Source organism: Mobula birostris, chromosome 25 (assembly GCF_030028105.1).
Source record: "Mobula birostris isolate sMobBir1 chromosome 25, sMobBir1.hap1, whole genome shotgun sequence".
NCBI classification, from domain to species: Eukaryota; Metazoa; Chordata; class Chondrichthyes; order Myliobatiformes; family Myliobatidae; genus Mobula; species Mobula birostris.
In genome coordinates, this window is record NC_092394.1 from 346,854 (window position 1) to 366,151 (window position 19,298).

At 44.1% G+C, this 19,298-nt stretch overlaps 1 protein-coding gene across 1 annotated transcript in view; it reads right to left on the reverse strand.

Moving 5' to 3' along the window:
• Positions 1 to 19,298, reverse strand: part of LOC140187657 (integrin alpha-E-like) — a 308,395-nt gene that overhangs the window by 265,174 nt on the left and 23,923 nt on the right. Inside the window, exons 3-6 of the mRNA XM_072243179.1 lie at positions 18,931 to 19,034; positions 15,808 to 15,875; positions 11,395 to 11,509; positions 2,058 to 2,144 (exon numbers count right to left, since the gene is read on the reverse strand). Coding sequence (XP_072099280.1) covers positions 2,058 to 2,144; positions 11,395 to 11,509; positions 15,808 to 15,875; positions 18,931 to 19,034 — 374 coding nt within the window. The remainder of the gene's footprint in view (positions 1 to 2,057; positions 2,145 to 11,394; positions 11,510 to 15,807; positions 15,876 to 18,930; positions 19,035 to 19,298) is intronic.

Sequence of the window (19,298 nt, forward strand, 5' to 3'; positions counted from 1 at the left end):
ACTGATCCACGCACGCTGACTTGAGTGTACTCTCTCTTACATTGACTGCTCTATTTATTATAAATTACTATAAATTACTTTCTTCCCGGACCTCCTGTCCCATGATCCTCTCGTATCCCTTTTGCCAATCACCTGTCCAGCTCTTGGCTCTATCCCTCCCCCTCCTGTCTTCTCCTATCATTTTGGATCTCCCCCTCCCCCTCCAACTTTCAAATCCCTTACTCACTCTTCCTTCAGTTAGTCCTGACGAAGGGTCTCGGCCTGAAACGTCGACTGCACCTCTTCCTACAGATGCTGCCTGGCCTGTGCGTTCACCAGCAACTTTGATGTGTGTTGCTATTCAGACCATCATCACCAGAAGGGCCCCCAGATTTAACTACCCTACTGTAGGTGTTAACAGAAATAACCTTCCACTCTTAAGATCTCCCTCTCCCTCCTCCCTCTCCCTTCCCCTCCCTCTCCTTCTCCCCTCTCTCCCTCCCTCGCTCAAAACTAGGGTGCATAGATTTAGGGTGAGAGGAGAAGTATTTAAAGAGAACTTGGCCCCTCAAACTCGCCTTGTTATTTGATATGATTATGGCTAATCTGCTCCAGGACTCATCCTCTCTTCTGTGTCAGTTTGCTGATCAGTCAGAAAGGTACATACTTCCTCCATAAATATATTTTTAAAAACTACCTAGCCTTCTCGGCTCTCTGGGGTAGGAACTTCTGGAGATTCACCACCCTCTGTAAGGAATTCCTATGCACCTCAGTTTTGAATGATCACTCTCTAATCGTGACAGTATGTTCCCTCATTCAAGAAATATCCCGACATCCACCTGCTATACACAGTATGTACTTCCTCGTTCTTCTAAACTCTAAAGAATACAGATATAATTTCTTCAGCTGCCTCTCATCCCAAGAATTAGCCATATTTCTTTAGACTGCCTCCATTGCCTGCATATCCCTTCTCAAATAATGGGATCAAAACTGTGCGCAGTAATCCAGGATGGCTTCGCTATTACCCTGTAATATTCTTCTTCAATAAAGGGATCAAAACGATGCACAGTATTCCAGAGGTGGCCTCACGATTACCCTGTAATATTCTTCTCCAAGGATCGTCACTTTGTCACGGTGGAGAGGCTTGTCAATTCCTGAGATCCCAAGAGATATCCCATACGGAGTTTAGCCATCTGGCCTTAGCTGCTGGTTGGGTCACCCATGGCTTAAGGAGGTTCCAGACAAAGAGTGACCCAACCAAGACCTCAACGGTGGAGCTGGCAGAAAATGATGATGCATCACAATGCAATGAAGGCAGAGGAAGGCTGCAGCAGAAAAGGGACCCTAGCCATCCCTAGTGCAACTCCACGCTATCAGACCCTGGCCTTGATCTGTCAGGGACTGTGTAGCGGCTGCCTATGCATCAGCCTCCCTTCATTAAACGTCGTCATACACAGGCATTCTCCATTAAGGGAATCCACCCTAACATCCTGGATTAAGTCTTGTGGTGATCAGGCAGTGGTGAATGGGTGCGGAGCCCACACTGCACCAGAATATGTTGATCCTAGATCAGCCTCTACAGCAACCTGAAGACCACCAATAGACAACCCCTTAGGAGAACAGCAGAATCAGAATCAGGCTTACTATACCTGGCACAGGACATGAAATTTGTTGTTTTGTGCCAGCAGTACAGTGCAATACATAATAAAAAACACAATCAATTACAATATACATATATATTGTGTAGAGAGAGTAGGGCAGTGATCTACTCTCAAGTTGCAGTACTACTGCCCTGTAATAATATTGTAACAATACTTATTAGATTAGATTAAGTTATTCCGCAACTCCACACTTCTCACAATAAAGGTCAACATGAATTTCTTCCTTTTATTCACAATACCCCTGTTGATAAAGCCCAGAATTGTGTAAGCCTTTTTCAATGTCTTATGCCAACAGATTTCTCTGTCCCTGCACTCCATTATAATGGTATCCTTTATATTATTTTTAAAACATATTATATTATTATTCAAACATCCACCCTGCTGCCAGTGGTCTTCAGTTGATCATTGATCTGTTACCTGGAAATTCATCGTCGTTCTCTTCGTCGTTGTCGTCATCGTCGTCGTCGTTGTTGTTGTTGTTGTTGTTGTTGTTGTTGGACTTGCCTGTTCGTGAAATTACAAAAGCCACATCAAAGTTACTGTACAACCAGGGGAATATCCTTAAATCCCCTTTAAAACTCCTTACCAAGGGAAAAAGATTTTGACTATCAACCCAATCCATGTCTCTTATAATCTTACATATTTCTATCAAGACATCACTCAACTTCCTTCACTCCAGGGAGAACATCATACTGGTCTGGATTAAATTCCATCTGCCTTAAATAAGGTCAAGAACACTTTCTGGTGAGATAAACTATCCTTAGCACATTAAATAAATTCCATCCCATCTAAGCCCATTGAGTTAAGGCAATTCCAATCAATATTCAGAAAATTAAAATCCTCCACTCTTTCTGTGATCTCCTCTATAAGACCTCCCTCCCCTTTCTCCATCTCTCTCTGTCTCTATCTCTGGAAGCAAACTCTCAATCAATATCTTTTATAAACCTATTGATTCCCAAGGGGTATTTTGACTGTACCTCTTCCCACCAGAGCCCCTGTAAAAATGTTATTCCTTTTTCTCAGTTAATTCATCTCCTCCACATCTGCTACCAGGATGTGACCCTCCTTTCCAGGACGCCAAGGATGTCTTCTTTCTTCAAAGAATGTCTTCTTCCTCCATTATTGATGCTGCCTTCACCCACATCTCCATTTTCCAAACATCCATGCCCACCCCATCTTCCTGCCGCCTTAACGGTGATAGAGTTCCGCTTATCCTTACCTACCACCCCATGAGCCTTTGCATCCAACACATCATCCTCTTCAACTTCCACCATCTCCAAAGGGATCCTACCACTAAACATACCTTTATCTCTCCCGCCAGCCCCCCCCCGACCGCTTTCTGCAGGGATCGCTCCCTCCACCATTCCCTTGTCTATTTGTCCCTCCCCACTAATTTTCCTCCCAAAATTTATCCCTGCAAGTGGCCCCAAGTGCTACACCTGCCCATTCACCTCCAGGAGAGGCAACACTTCACCTGTGAATCTGCTGGGGTCATCTATTGTGTCTGGTGCTCCAGATGTGGCCTCCCCTATTGTGAGACCCGTCGTAAATTGGAGGACTGCTTCACTGAGCACCTCCGCTCCATCTCCCAAAAGTAGAACTTCACGGAGTCCAAACATTGTAATTCCAGTTCCCATTCCCTTTCTGACATACTGGCCCTTGGCCTTCTCTTGTGCCAAGATGAGGCCACCCTCAGGGTGGAGGAGCAACACCTTTTATTCCATCTGGGTAGCCTTGAATTTCTTTCTCTGGTAAAAAAGTTACCTCCCCCTTCACTCTTCTTGTATTTCCCGCTCTGTTATTTTATCTCTTCTGACCTGCCTAGCACTCCCCCCTGGGTCACTTCCTCATTCCCTTTTTTCTATGGTCCACTCTCCTGTCCTATCAGATTCCTTCCTCTCCAGCCCTTTGCCTTTCCCAAACTCTTGGCTTCACCTAAGACCTTCCAGCTAGCCTCCTTCCCCTCACCCCACCTTTTTATTCTGGCATCTTCCCCCTTTCTCGTATTTACTATTTCTGTGATCTGCTTACATATCCACTCTTATTCTAGCCCACTATAAAGATAAAGATTACAAAGATTAGCTCTATTTGCCACATGTACATTAAAACATTGAAACATAGAGTGAAATAAATCTTTTGCGTCAATGACCAAGACAATGCAAGGATATGTTGGGCAGCCCGCAAATGTAGGCTGCAGCTCTATAAAACTCTGGTTAGGCCACACTTGGAGTACCGTGTCCAGTTCTGGTCGCTTCACTATAGGAAGGATGTGGAAGCATTGGAAAGGGTACAGAGGAGATTTACCAGGATGCTGCCTGGTTTAGAGAGTATGCATTATGATCAGAGATTAAGGGAGCTAGGGCTTTACTCTTTGGAGAGAAGGAGGATGAGAGGAGACATGATAGAGGTATACAAGATATTAAGAGGAATAGATAGAGTGGACAGCCAGCGCCTCTTCCCCAGGGCACCACTGCTTAATACAAGAGGACATGGCTTTAAGGTGAGGGGTAGGAAGTTCAAGGGAGATATTAGAGGAAGGTTTTTTACTCAGAGAGTGTTTGGTGTGTGGAATGCACTGCCTGAGTCAGTGGTGGAGGTAGATACACTCGTGAAATTTAAGAGACTACTAGACAGGTACATGGAGGAATTTAAGGCGGGGGTTATATGGGAGGCAGGGTTTGAGGGTCGGCACAGCATCGTGGGCCAAAGGGCCTGTACTGTGCTGTACTATTCTATGTTCTACGTTCTATGTTAAATGTCGCCATACTTCTGGTACTAACATAAACACAAAATACTCTGCAGATGCTGGGGTCAAAGCAACACTCACCACACGCTGGAGGAACTCAACAGGTTGGGCAGCATCCGTGGAAACGATCAGTCAACGTTTCAGGCCGGAACCCTTCGACAGGACTGTAGGGGGAAGGGGCAGAGGCCTTATAAAGAAAGTGGGGGGAGGGTGGGAAGGAGAAGGCTGGTAGGTTCCAGGTGAAAAACCAGTAAGGGGAAAGATAAAGGGGTGTGGGAGGGGAAGCAGGGAGGTGATAGGCAGGAAAGGTGAAGAAGGAATAGGGGAAAACACAATGGGTAGTAGAAGGAGCAGAACCATGAGGGAGGTGATAGGCAGCTGGGGGAGGGGGCAGAGTGAAATACGGATAGGGGAAGGTGGGGGAGGGAATTACCGGAAGTTGGAGAATTCAGTCTACATTCCAAGGGGCTGGAGACTATCCAGACGTTATATGAGGTGTTGCTCCTCCAACCTGAGTTTAGCCTCATCATGGCAGTAAACCTATACGTCTCCATTCCCCATCAAGAAGGCCTCAAAGCCCTCCACTACTTTCTGGACAATAGACCTTACCAGCTCCCCACCACCACAGCCCTCCTCTGGTAGGCGGAACTGGTTCTCACACTTAATAACTTCTCTTTTGGCTCTTCCCACTTTCTTCAGACAAAGGGTGTAGCTATGGTCACTCGCATGGGCCCCAGCTGTGCCTGCTTCTTCGTTGGTTATATGGAACAGTCTGTGCTCCAAACCTATTCTGGTACCGCTCCCTAACTTTTCCTTCGTTACATTGACGACTACATTGGTGCTGCTTCCTGCACGTATGCTGAGCTCGTCACTTTCATCAACTTTACTTCAAACTTCCACCCAGCTCTCAAATTCACTTGATCTATCTCGGACACTTCTCTCCCCTTTCTCAATCTCTTAGTCTCCATCTCTGGAGACAGACTATCCACTGACATCTTCTACAAGCCCACTGACTCTCATAACTACCTCGACTATACCTCTTCCCACCATGCTACATACAAAAATGCCATTCCCTATTCCCAGTTCCTCCATCTCCGCTGCATCTGCTCCCAGGATGAGGTTTTCCGTTCCAGGACATCTCAAATGTCCTCTTTCTTTAAGGATCATGATTTCCTTTCTGCCGTCATCAATGATGCCCTCACCTGCATCTCCTCCATTTCCCGCACCTCAGCCCTCACCCCATCCTCCCACCACAACAACAGGGACAGAGTTCCCCTTGTCCTCACCTACCACCCCACCAGCCTCTGGATCCAGCACATTATCCTCCGCAACTTCCGCCACCTTCAACAGGACCCCACCACTAAGCACATCTTTCCCTCTCCACCCCTCTCCGCTTTCCGCAGGGATCGGTCCCTCTGTGACTCCCTGGACAACATGTCCCTCCCCACGGATCTCCCACCTGGCACATCCCTGTAAGTTCAAGTGCTACACCTGTCCCTACACCTCCTCTCTTGCCACCATTCAGGGCCCCAAACAGTCCTTCCAGGTGAGGCAACACTTCACTTGTGAGTCTGTTCGGGTCATCTATTGCATCCGGTGCTCCCGGTGTGGCGTCCTCTACATCAGTGAAACCCGACGCAGATTGGGGGACCGCTTCGTCGAGCACCTCCGCTCCGTCTGCCAGAACAGACAGGTTCTTCCGGTTGCCACCCACTTCAACTCTGCTTCACATTTCCTTTCGGATATGTCCATACATGGCCTCCTCTACTGCCATGATGAGGCTAAACTCAGGTTGGAGGAGCAACATCTCATATACCGTCTAGGTAGTCTCCAGCCCCTTGGTATGAACATAGAATTCTCCAACTTCTGGTAATTCCCTCCCCCTCCCTTCCCCTATCCCAGTTTCACTCTGCCCCCTCCCCCAGCTGCCTACCACCTCCCTCGTGGTTCCGCCTCCTACAACTACCCATTGTGCTTTCCCCTATTCCTTCTTCATTTTTCCTGCCTATCACCTCCCTGCTTCCCCTCCCCCACCCCTTTATCTTTTCCCTTATTGGTTTTTCACCTGGAACCTACCAGCCTTCTCCTTCCCACCCTCCCCCCACCTTCCTTATAGGGCCTCTGCCCCTTCCCTCTTCAGTCCTGACGAAGGTTTCCGGCCCAAAACATCGACCGATCTTTTCCACAGATGATGCCCAACCTGCTGAGTTCCTCCAGCGTGTTGTGAGTGTTGGTGCTAACATAGTATGGCTACAACTTACTAACCCTTACTAATGCATAAATCTTTGGAATGTGGGAAGAAACTGGAGCATCTGAAGGAAACCTATGCACTGACAGGGAGCATGTACAAACTCCTTACCATCAGCAATAGGAATGGAACCCCAATCACTGGCGGTGTAGAGCACTGGATCAACTGCTATGCTACTGAATCTTGAAACATCGACTGTTTATTTCCATAGATGTTGCCTGACCTGTTGAGTTCCTCCTGCATTTTGTGGTGATCCTTGCTATAGCTAAGTGACCAAAATTAAACCCAGTTCTTCGGGCGGGAGGAGAAGACGCAGCAAGTGCAGCTCCTCGGTGAAATTATATCGTATCTGTTAAATAGGGGCCGTGGACAATTCTAATTTGATGAAGACAGACGTGAGAAGCAGAGGAAATTTCTGAAATGCCTGGTTTCGCTGTCATTGCTACTGTGTGTTCGAGAATCTCCGGAGGGAAGGCCCCAAAATTCCCGGCTTTGCCTGCTGCTGGCGACCGAGGTTGAGGTCAAAGCGTTCAGATAGAGATGGTGCTTGGTACTCGGTGTCGGCGGGCTGATCGGAGCTCGAAGTTTTCAGACGACTCAGAGTCGGACTGTGGTCGGGCGTGGCAGGGAGAGCTTTCTTCCTTCTCCCGTCTGTGTGAGATGTGGGACTTTTGAGAGACTTTGAACTTTTTTACTGTGCCATGGACTGTTCTTCGTCAAGTTATGGTATTGTTGCACTGTTGTAACTATATGTTATAATTATGTGGTTTTGTTAGTTTTTCAGTCTTGGTCTGTCTTGTGTTTCTGTGATATCACTCCGGAGGAATATTGTATCATTTCTTAATGCATGCATTTCTAAATGACAATAAAAGAAGACTGCGTGTCTTCATAATCTAATCTAATGTAAAGAGCAGTCTCACCAGCATCCTGTAAAAGCACACCATAATCTCCTGTATTCAATGAAAATTAAAGCAAGAACTGGAGAACCCAGCAGATTTTAGATGAGTTGTATTTTTGGACTGAATTGACCTGCCATATGATTCTATATCTACATTCATTCCCACCATCTGACCTTCAACCCAGCCTGTCAGCCTTATTTCCAGCTTGTTGATTGGCACTGACTTGCCAATTATTGACCTATCATTGCCCCCATATCCCATCCCTGACCTCTCTTTCCTTTGCAATCCTCCAGCTCATCTGCATTCCATAAGGACAGGACACATAAAGTATAAGTTTTTATTTTTGTTACTGAAGCCTTTAGAAGTGCTGGGAAATTAACCTCTCGGTGGCTGACTCTGGAACGAAACATTTATGTACAGGCATCTTACAACTTCTAGCACATACTGTATACTATTTTTGAGACATTGAGAAATTAACTTATTGACACAGCCCAAGCGCTCCCTACCAGCTTTAACTGACCTAGGATGAGAAAAGTAAATTCAGTCCAAAAATACAACTCATCTGAAAACCTGCTGAATTCTTCAATATGCTTGCCAATTCACTCATTAATTTCTCAATACAGAACTCTACATCGTCACTTTTGACCCAAGCACCATTTGCTTTCAAACATATAACTACCGTCTAGGGCACCACGGTACCATAGTGATTAGCACAACACTATTATAGCTCGTGGCGCCAGAGTTCAGAGTTCAATTCCGGCTCCATCTATAACGAGTTTCTACGTTCTCCCAATATTGTCTGATTTCTCTGGGTGCTCTGCATTCTTCCCACAGTGCAAAGATGTTCAGGATAGCTGTGTTGTTTGTCTTTGAATATTATCCTGTGATTAGGCTAGTATTAAAGAGGTGGGTTGCTGGGTGGTGCAGCTTGTTGAGCTTGAAGTGACTGTTCTGTGCTATATCTCTAAATAAACATAGAAACATAGAAACATAGAAAATAGGTGCAGGAGTAGGCCATTCGGCCCTTCGAGCCTGCACCGCCATTTATTATGATCATGGCTGATCATCCAACTCAGAACCCCACCCCAGCCTTCCCTCCATACCCCCTGACCCCCATAGCCACAAGGGCCATATCTAACTCCCTCTTAAATATAGCCAATGAACTGGCCTCAACTGTTTCCTGTGGCAGAGAATTCCACAGATTCACCACTCTCTGTGTGAAGAAGTTTTTCCTAATCTCGGTCCTAAAAGGCTTCCCCTTTATCCTCAAACTGTTACCCCTTGTTCTGGACTTCCCAACATCGGGAACAATCTTCCTACATCTAGCCTGTCCAATCCCTTTAGGATTTTATACGTTTCAATCAGATCCCCCCTCAATCTTCTAAATTCCAACGAGTACAAGCCCAGTTCATCCAGTCTTTCTTCATATGAAAGTCCTGCCATCCCAGGAATCAATCTAGTGAACCTTCTTTGTACTCCCTCTATGGCAAGGATGTCTTTCCTCAGATTAGGGGACCAAAACTGCACACAATACTCCAGGTGTGGTCTCACCAATTCCTTGTACAACTGCAGTAGTACCTCCCTGCTCCTGTACTCAAATCCTCTCGCTATAAATGCCAGCATACCATTCGCCTTTTTCACCGCCTGCTGTACCTGCATGCCCACTTTCAATGACTGGTGTATAATAACACCCAGGTCTCATTGCACCTCTCCTTTTCCTAATCGGCCACCATTCAGATAATAATCTGTTTTCCTATTTTTGCCACCAAAGTGGATAACCTCACATTTATCCACATTAAATTGCATCTGCCATGAATTTGCCCACTCACCCAACCTATCCAAGTCACTCTGCATCCTCTTAGCATCCTCCTCACAGCTAACACTGCCACCCAGCTTCGTGTCATCCGCAAACCTGGAGATGCTGCATTTAATTCCCTCATCCAAGTCATTAATATATATTGTAAACAACTGGGGTCCCAGCACTGAGCCTTGTGGTACCCCACTAGTCACCGCCTGCCATTCTGAAAAGGTCCCGTTTATTCCCACTCTTTGCTTCCTGTCTGCTAACCAATTCTCCATCCACATCAATACCTTACCCCCAATGCCGTGTGCTTTAAGTTTGCACACTAATCTCCTGTGTGGGACCTTGTCAAAAGCCTTTTGAAAATCCAAATATACCACATCCACTGGTTCTCCCCTATCCACTCTACTAGTTACATCCTCAAAAAATTCAATGAGATTCGTCAGACATGATTTTCCCTTCACAAATCCATGTTGACTTTGTCCGATGATTTCACCGCTTTCCAAATGTGCTGTTAACACATCTTTGATAACTGACTCCAGCAGTTTCCCAACCACCGATGTTAGGCTAACCGGTCTATAATTCCCCGGTTTCTCTCTCCCTCCTTTTTTAAAAAGTGGGGTTACATTAGCCACCCTCCAATCCTCAGGAACTAGTCCAGAATCTAACGAGTTTTGAAAAATTATCACTAATGCATCCACTATTTCTTGGGCTACTTCCTTAAGCACTCTAGGATGCAGACCATCTGGCCCTGGGGATTTATCTGCCTTCAATCCCTTCAATTTACCTAACACCACTTCCCTACTAACAAGTATTTCGCTCAGTTCCTCCATCTCACTGGACCCTCTGTCCCCTACTATTTCTGGAAGATTATTTATGTCCTCCTTAGTGAAGACAGAACCAAAGTAATTATTCAATTGGTCTGCCATGTCCTTGCTCCCCATAATCAATTCACCTGTTTCTGTCTGTAGAGGACCTACATTTGTCTTTACCAGTCTTTTCCTTTTTACATACCTATAAAAGCTTTTACAGTCCGTTTTTATGTTCCCTGCCAGTTTTCTCTCATAATCTTTTTTCCCCTTCCTAATTAAGCCCTTTGTCCTCCTCTGCTGAACTCTGAATTTCTCCCAGTCCTCAGGTGAGCCACTTTCTCTGGCTAATTTGTATGCTGCTTCTTTGGAATTGATACTATCCCTGTCTCTTGTCAGCCACGGGTGCACTACCTTCCTTGATTTATTCTTTTGCCAAACTGGGATGAACAATTGTTGTAGTTCATCCATGCAACCTTTAAATTCTTGCCATTGCATATCCACCGTCAATCCTTTAAGTGTCATTTGCCAGTCTATCTTAGCTAATTCACGTCTCATACCTTCAAAGTTACCCCTCTTTAAGTTCAGAACCTTTGTTTCTGAATTAACTCTGTCACTCTCCATCTTCATGAAGAATTCCAGCATATTATGGTCACTCTTACCCAAAGGGCCTCTCACGACAAGATTGCTAATTAACCCTTCCTCATTGCTCAAAACCCAGTCCAGAATAGCCTGCTCTCTAGTTGGTTCCTCGACATGTTGGTTCAAAAGACCATCCCGCATACATTCCAAGAAATCCTCTTCCTCAGCACCTTTACCAATTTGGTTCACCCAATCTACATGTAGATTGAAGTCACCCATTATAACTGCTGTTCCTTTATTGCACACATTTCTAATTTCCTGCTTAATACCATCTCCGACCTCACTACTACTGTTAGGTGGCCTGTACACAACTCCCACCAGCGTCTTCTGCCCCTTAGTGTTACGCAGCTCTACCCATATCAATTCCACATCTTCCCGGCTTATGTCCTTCCTTTCTATTGCGTTAGTCTCTTCTTTAACCAGCAACGCCACCCCACCTCCCCTTCCTTCATAAAAATAAATAAAAGCAGTCAGGCAAAATTTCTAATGATTCATTCATCTTCATTCAGGGTTTCTCAGAAATGAACTAATTGTCAACAATGTTAAAGTCCAGCTGAGAATAGTCATTAAATTAATATATAATTAGGAGCTGTAGTGGTATATACCCACCCAATGAGGAAGTTTCAAATGTATAACTTTCCTCAAGTTCTGAAGAGAGGACTGTGCAAATTCCATTCAAATTTTCAGTATTCTTTTGTAGCCGTTTTCGTTGTTGCTGACAGAGCTGTAATATCATAATAATCATGGTATTAAATCTATAATATCTGTTTTATAGTGTTCTACAGCAAAAGTGAAAATTTCAGTTACCATAATGTTGCTGTAGCTGACCATAAACATAGCGCTGAGCAGCAGCAACAGAAAATATGCTGAAAATTTTAGAACCATAGATGTACTCAAAACAAAAACAGACTAATACACCTATTACTTATCAACTCTTTGTTCAATTCAATTAATCCCAGTCCTTTGTGCATTGCCTGTAAATGATTCCATTCAGTAATTATCCAATTCTCTTTGATTAAGAAGGTTCTGCCTGAAAGGCAGTTGAAAACAGATTCAAGACTGAATGACTCCCCTCTTGAAAATATTGTTTCCTCATGTATGACTCTGACTAGCAAAAACATCTGGACTTCTACTTTGGCAAAGCCCTTAAGATCTTACCTTTTGAACTAAATTAAGCAGAGGTTGGATAAAGAAGAATGATATAGCCTAAGGCAAGTACACAGAACTGACAACAGGAGAGGCTCCAGAAGAATTTGAAAAATGAAGTAGGGTAGTTAAAAAATATATGAAGGAGGCAGAGATTTTGGAGAGGGTGTAGCTTCCCATCAAGATGGCATTGAGCTGCAGTCTCTGTTGAGATCGTAGCTCAGACTTAGTTGTTTTTTAAAGTTTGAAAGGATGGTTTTGGGGACAGAGAGGGGAGTTAGGTGTCATGTTAGGGTATAGAGACAGGGATGTGGAGGAGTTAGAGATCAAGCCTCCACTTCACTTTTGAAGTGCAGCGACGTGGACATGAGGACAAAGGATATCCTTAGACCAGGCCTTTGCTCTGCACTCAAAGGCCAGCAACATAGACATAAGGTCAAAGAACATCCAGAGCACAGGCCTCTGATCTGCATTTGAAGGCCAGCAATGTAGACATAGGGACAACGGACATCTGGATTTTGGTTCAAGATGGTACTACTGAACGGGTTGACAGCTCACTGGTAGTTCAAAAGGCAAAAAAATTCAACTAAAAACATAACTAATAACACCTTTGTTGAAGTAAGTTGTGGTAAACTATCACCGCAAACAATGAAGAAGCAAGTGCCGATGAAGATGATTCGAAGGATGGGTGGTGCAGGTACATCACAAAGCTGAAACTCAATGTGTTCAAGATGCAGTCACAGACAGATTTGGTATTGCTTTTGGAGTTGAAGTGAGCAATTTTAAGAGGAATTGATGCCTGTCCACCTAAGCCAGGTGCAAGGTTGGATCACTCCAAGCACTAAGCCGATTTGATGAGTTTGAGAATGGCTTCAGGCTGTGCAGCCCAAGCATGTTGTTGCACTGGGATCCAGGTCCTTGAGCAAGGTACTTCCTGGTGCTTGGACAATTTAAACACCGGTCCAGATAGACTGGAAAGTCTGAGTGTCGAGACTGGAGGCGAAGGTCAGACAGATTTTTCTCACTCTCCCGCAATGTTCATTCCTCTCTCTGTGTTACTGAGGCTGTGAACTGCACCAGTGGCTGTCATCTGTGCATATTTCACGATGTTTCTGCCTCACTAATATGAAGAATTCAGATCAGGCTTTGGCCTACTCCGGCTGCTTCAGGGAGTGGATCTAAGGACTCAATCTGATTCAGAACACTGTCATTTGCTCCTTTTGTTTGCATGACATGTGTGTGTTATTTCTTCCCCTTTCTCAGCACAGTGGTTATGGTCTTTCTTTTTTTTAATTGGGTTCTTCAGGTTTCTTGCTTTGTGGCTGCCTGTACTAAGCAAACAAGTGTTAAGGTGCAAAGAACAGGAATTCTGCAGATGCTGGAAATTCAAGCCACACACATCAAAGTTGCTGGTGAACGCACCAGGCCAGGCAGCATCTCTAGGAAGAGGTACAGTCGACGTTTCAGGCCGAGACCCTTCGTCAGGACTTAGGTTAAGGTGTATAATTTATGCATTCTTTGACAATAAATATACTTTGAATCTTTTGAATCCATTGGAGTCCAGGTCACTACTCTGAATTCAAAGGCCAGTGACATGGACAAGGGGACAAAAGATATCTGAATTCCAGGCCTCTGGTCAGGATTCGAAGGCCAGCAATGTAAGCATTGGAACAAAGGGCATCCAGAGACTAGCCTCTACTCTGCACTCCACGCTCAAAGGCCAATGACAAGGACATGGGGACAAAGGATGTCTGGAGTCCAGGTCTCCGCTCCACAGTTGAAGAGTAGCAACATGGACAGGTGACATAAGACATCCGTGGGTGGGGATCGAAGAAATGACAGAGGAGCTACATAAGTACTTTGCATTACTCTTCACAGTGGAGAACACCAGTAACATGCCAGCAATTCAAGAGAGTCATGGGGGAGAGGTGAGTATAGTGGTCATTATTGAGGAGAAGGTGGGGAAGCTGAAAGGCTTGAAGGTAGATCACCTGGACCAAACGGACTACACATCAAAGCTCCAAAAGAGGTAGCTGAAGAGATTGTGGAGGCATCAGTATTGAACTTCCAAGAATCACTGGAGTCACAGGTGGTCACAGAGTAACAATCCTGTTTACTGTGGTGGGGGGTTATGCATTTTGGTAGGGTGAACAAATGTATAGACTATTTGCGAAATGGGGAATGCAAAGGAACTTGGGAGTCTTTGCTCAGGATTCCCTTGAGGTTAGCTTACAAGCTGAGTCAATGGTAACAAAGGCAAATGCAATGTCGGTATTCATTTTCAGACCACTAGAATATAAGCAAGGGTATCCTGTTGAAGATTTATAAGGCATTGGTCAGACCACATTTGGAAAATTGTGATCAATTTTGGACCCATATCTAAGGAAAGGTGCGCTGGCTCTGGAAAGATTCACAAGAATGATCCCAGGAATGAAAGGTCTAAACTATGAGGAGCATTTGATATCTCCAGGTCTCTACTTGATGGAATTCAGAAGGAAGAGAGGAGATGTCATTGAAAGATTCCAGATACTGAAAGGCCTGGATAGAATGGACATGGAGAAGATGTTTCCATTAGTAGGAGAGTCTATAATCCGAGGGCACAACCCAGAATAAAGGAATGTCCCTTTACATCTGAGATGAAGAGGAATTTCTTCAACCAGGGGTTGGCAAATCTGTGGAATATGTTGCACAGAAGACTGTGGAGGCCAAGACATTGGGTGTATTTAAAGTAGAGAGTGATAAATTCTTAATTGGTAAAGGGGTTAAGATTTATGGGAAGAAAGTGCGAGAACGGCATTGAAAAAACCTGTAACAATTGAATGGTAGAACAGACATTATGTGCTGTGTGGCCTAATTCTGCCTCTATATTTTACAGAGTCATAGTTTAATTTTGTATCTAATATATCTTAATACTTAAACTTTTGTTGTGGAGTTAATGTTTGGGCTGATTGATGGGCTGCATTTAGATGCTGCTTTGTCAAGCTTCATGTTCAAGTTGTCGAAAGGAAATTTCGTGACAGAGTGGTGTAACATGCATAAGCATCTGTCACTGAAGTATTCCCAGAACAACACTGAAGTTTCATCAGTCAGACATTAAGACCTTAAGACCATAAGACAAAGGAGCAGAAGTCGGCCATTCGGCCCATCGAGTCTGCTCCGCCATTTTATCATGAGCTGATCCATTCTCCCATTTAGTCCCACTCCCCTGCCTTCTCACCATAACCTTTGATGCCCTGGCTACTCAGATATCTATCAATCTCTGCCTTAAATACACCCAATGACTTGGCCTCCACTGCCGCCCATGGCAACAAATTCCATAGATTCACACCCTCTGACTAAAAAAATTTCTTCGCATTTCTGTTCTGAATGGGCGCCCTTCAATCTTTAAGTCATGCCCTCTCGTACTAGACTCCCCCATCATGGGAAACATCTCCCAGAGACGTGCATCCTTTAGCCAGGTCTCAGTGATGGCCACAATATTATACCTGCCAATCTGGAGCTGTACAACAAGATCATCCACCTTATTCCTTATGCTGCGTGCATTTAAGTATAACACCTTAAGACCAGTATTTGGTACTTTTCGCTTTGATTTCACTGCAATTTTATTGCACTGCAACTCATCCCAATGGCTTCAAATTTGCCCCATCACCTGCCTGTCTTTCCTGTCATCTTAACTGCTCACTACCTTAGATTTATTTCTGTTTTCCCCTTCCTCCGCTATGTCATTCTACGTTTGTACAAGAAGCACAACCTGTTCAACGTCTCTCATTGAAAGTTGATACAATTTTGACAAGTACGTGTAGTGAACATGGTTAGTAAACTCTGGGGTTTTGATCCTCAGTACAAGATGAGCGTTTAAACAGTATAAATGATTACCAAGAATTGTGAATGGAATATGTTTGTAGCCATAGTGAAGCCAGGTCCACTGTGTAATTTCTCAGTCTCTGAAATATAAAAATATATATGTTTATTCCACTTATTGAACATACACAAAAATGATAAAATACTTTTTGGTCCTACTATTGCAGATTATTTTATTGATTGATATCTTAAAGTCTGCTCTTTTTCAACGAAATTAAAAGAAATCACTACAGCAGAATAACATTCAGAAAATACTGGCCAGACAACATCCATGAAAGGAATGAACAGTCAATGTTTTGGGCTGAGACCCTTCATCACGACCAGAAAGGACGGGAGAAGAAGCCAGAATAGGAAAGTGGGGGGAGGGGAAGGAGTCCAGGTTAGGAAGTGTAGGTGAAGCCAGGTGGGTGGGGGAGGAGGGATGAAGTGACAAGCTGGGAGGTGATTGGTGGAAAAGGTAAAGGGCTGGAGAAGAAGGAATCTGATACAAAAGGAAAGTGGGCCGTGGGAGAAAAAGAAGGAGGAGGGCATCAGGAGGAGGAGAAAGGCAAGTGAGGAGAAGAAAAGAGGTAAGAAAGTAGCCAGAATGGGAAATGGAAGAAGAGGGAAGGGGAATGGGACATTACTGGAAATGAGAGAAATCGACGTTCATGCCATCAGGCTAGAGGAATATGATGTGTTGCTCCTCCAGCATGAGGGTGGCTTCATCATGGCAGTAGAGGAGGCTGTGGACCAACATGTCAGAAAGGGAATGGAGACCACTGGGAAATCCTGCTTGTTTTCTTATTCCTGAACTCTACCCATATTACCTTACTGGAAGAATCCTCCAGGATATCCTCTATTAATACAGCTATGATATTCTGCTGATTAGTAATGAAAAAACTCTACCTCTTTCACACCCCTCTCTGTCATGTCTAAAGCATTTGTACCCTGGAACTGAAAGTCTTGCCCTTCTCTCAATGAGGATTCCATAATGGTTACAATCTCATAATTTCAGTTATAATTTAGGCCCAAAGATTATCTGCCTTACCCCTTAAACTCTTATCATTAAAGTAAATATGCTTCAGATAATCATTCCTCTCATGTCCATTACCCTGGCCCTGCTTATTTAACTCTTCACTAAATCTCTACGTAATCCTTAATTCCCACCCCCACACCTGCTAATCTACTGCTCCTCTTCTCACCAATCTGCCACATTAGTTAAACCCTCCTGAGTAGTACTAAAAAACCTCCCTGCAAGGATCTCGGGAAAAGAATTCCAAAAATGTTGCTCCCCTCAGTTGAAGAAATCTTATCTTCGTCTTGACTGACCAGCGATACTGAGATGGAATTCCTCTAATCCTTTCACCTCATAGCTTCCTCATCCGGCATATCATATCAATATGAATATTGCGTAGAAGAATGAGGGGAGATTTGATAGAGGTATATAAAATTATGATGGGTATAGATAGGGTGAATGCAAGCACGCTTTTTCCACTGAGGCAAGGGGAGAAAAAAACCAGAGGACATGGGTTAAGGGTGAAGGGGGAAAAGTTTAAAGGGAATATTATGGGGGGGCTTCTTCACACAGAGAGTGGTGGGAGTGTGGAATGAGCTGCCAGAGGAGGTGGTAAATGCGGGTTCTTTTTTAACATTTAAGAATAAATTGGACAGGTACGTGGATGGGAAATGTATGGAGGGATATGGTCCATGTGTAGGTCAGTGGGACTAGGCAGAAAATGGTTCGGCACAGCCAAAAAGGGCCAAAAGGCCTGTTTCTGTGCTGTAGTTTTTCTATGGTTTCTGTGGTTTCTTTCAATCTTTGTCATTTGCACCAGCTGCAATGAGATCCCACCATGAGCGGCATATTCTCCTCCTCACCTCTCTCTGCCTTCTGCAGGGTTCACTCCCTCTCTGACTCCCTGGTCAGCTCATCTCTTCCTACCCATCCTGCTCTTCCTGACCCTTGGTAATTTCACTTGCAACCATAGGAAATACAATACTTGTTCTTACACCTCCTCCGTCACCACCATGCAGAGAGGTCAACAAGTGAGGCAAAGATTCATATGCACCAGCTCCAACCTCACCTATTGCATTTGATGCTCCCAATGTGGCCTTCTCTACATCAGCAAGACCAAGTGTTGGCGATCGACTTGCAGATCACATGCACACTTCTCACAATGTCTATTCCAAGCTCTTGGTTGTCTTCCATTTCAATTCCCCTTCCGATACCCATGTCAACCTGTCCTCCTTGATCTTCTCCACTACCAGGATGAGACCCAATACAAACTAGAGGAAATGTACCTCATATTCTACTTGGATGGTCTACAACCCAATGATATGAATATTGAATTTTCCATTTTCAAATAACCATTTCCTCCTGTGTCTACATCCACTCTCCCCAACTCCCTTTCTGATCCACCTCTGCTCCTTCCACTGTATCCCCCTTCCCAATCACCCAGTGTGCTCCGTCCCATCCTGTACATCAACATATTTTACCCACGAAATGGTTCCATCTACCTTTCCCCTAATAGTTTCCATTATCTCCTTCCTTAATTTTCAAAATCCAGCACTGGTTGCCTTTGTGTTCCAGTTTCCAGCTTATCACCCTCCCCTTCAACTTCCCCTCACCCACCTGGTTCCATCTGTGCCTGCTTCCAACTAACAACTACCCCACCTCTCACCCTTCCCTACCTAACTCCATTTACCCATCCCTCCTCAATGCATCAATCAGCTACTGGCCCCATTCAACCATTGAGCTCCTCCAGCAGATTGTTTGTTGCACTTGTAGATGTTAAGCAGTTTGATGATGCTTTTCATGAAAATTTGGCAAGTAACTGCAGTGCATTTTGTAGCTGGCTTTCACTACAGCCACCATGTACCCAGTCTCTGTATCCTTGCTATTAGCTATCAGAACTTTCGAATAACTGCACTTTTGATACATTTGCTTTCTAATAATTTTTCTCATGCTGATGTTCACTACTGCATATTGTCAATACTTCGAAAAACATTGCAGCAAATGGAATCCAGTAGATCAGTTCCAGTTGTGTCATTTGAGATTCACAAAGAACTTATATCACAAATTATCTTTGCAAAATTTTTCAACACATAGTTCAGTAGAAAAGTACAGTATAAATATGTGGCTCTCAGAGAGTTTACCTGGGAGTTGGATAGATTCACATGATTTTGTTTTTAGATCACATTTCTCTATTCTCCCATAATGTCTGCTGTCCTTGGTATATAGAGGAGAGCTGACCAATATCCTGAGAATAAAAAGATCAAATATAATGCCAAGTTTCAAAACAGTCACTAATTATTTTTGTATTATTAATGAAACTAATGAATACCATGCCACCAGCAAGGTCTTGTCACTAGTAAAGTGAGCTATTTAATGTTTACTGCTGCACACTACATGCATTTTGAATTATATTTTATTAATTTATTTGTGGTAATATTTTGTTTTATGTGCTGAGAGTGATAAATGTTTTGAGAATGCACCATGGTCCGGAGGAATGCTGTTTTGTTTG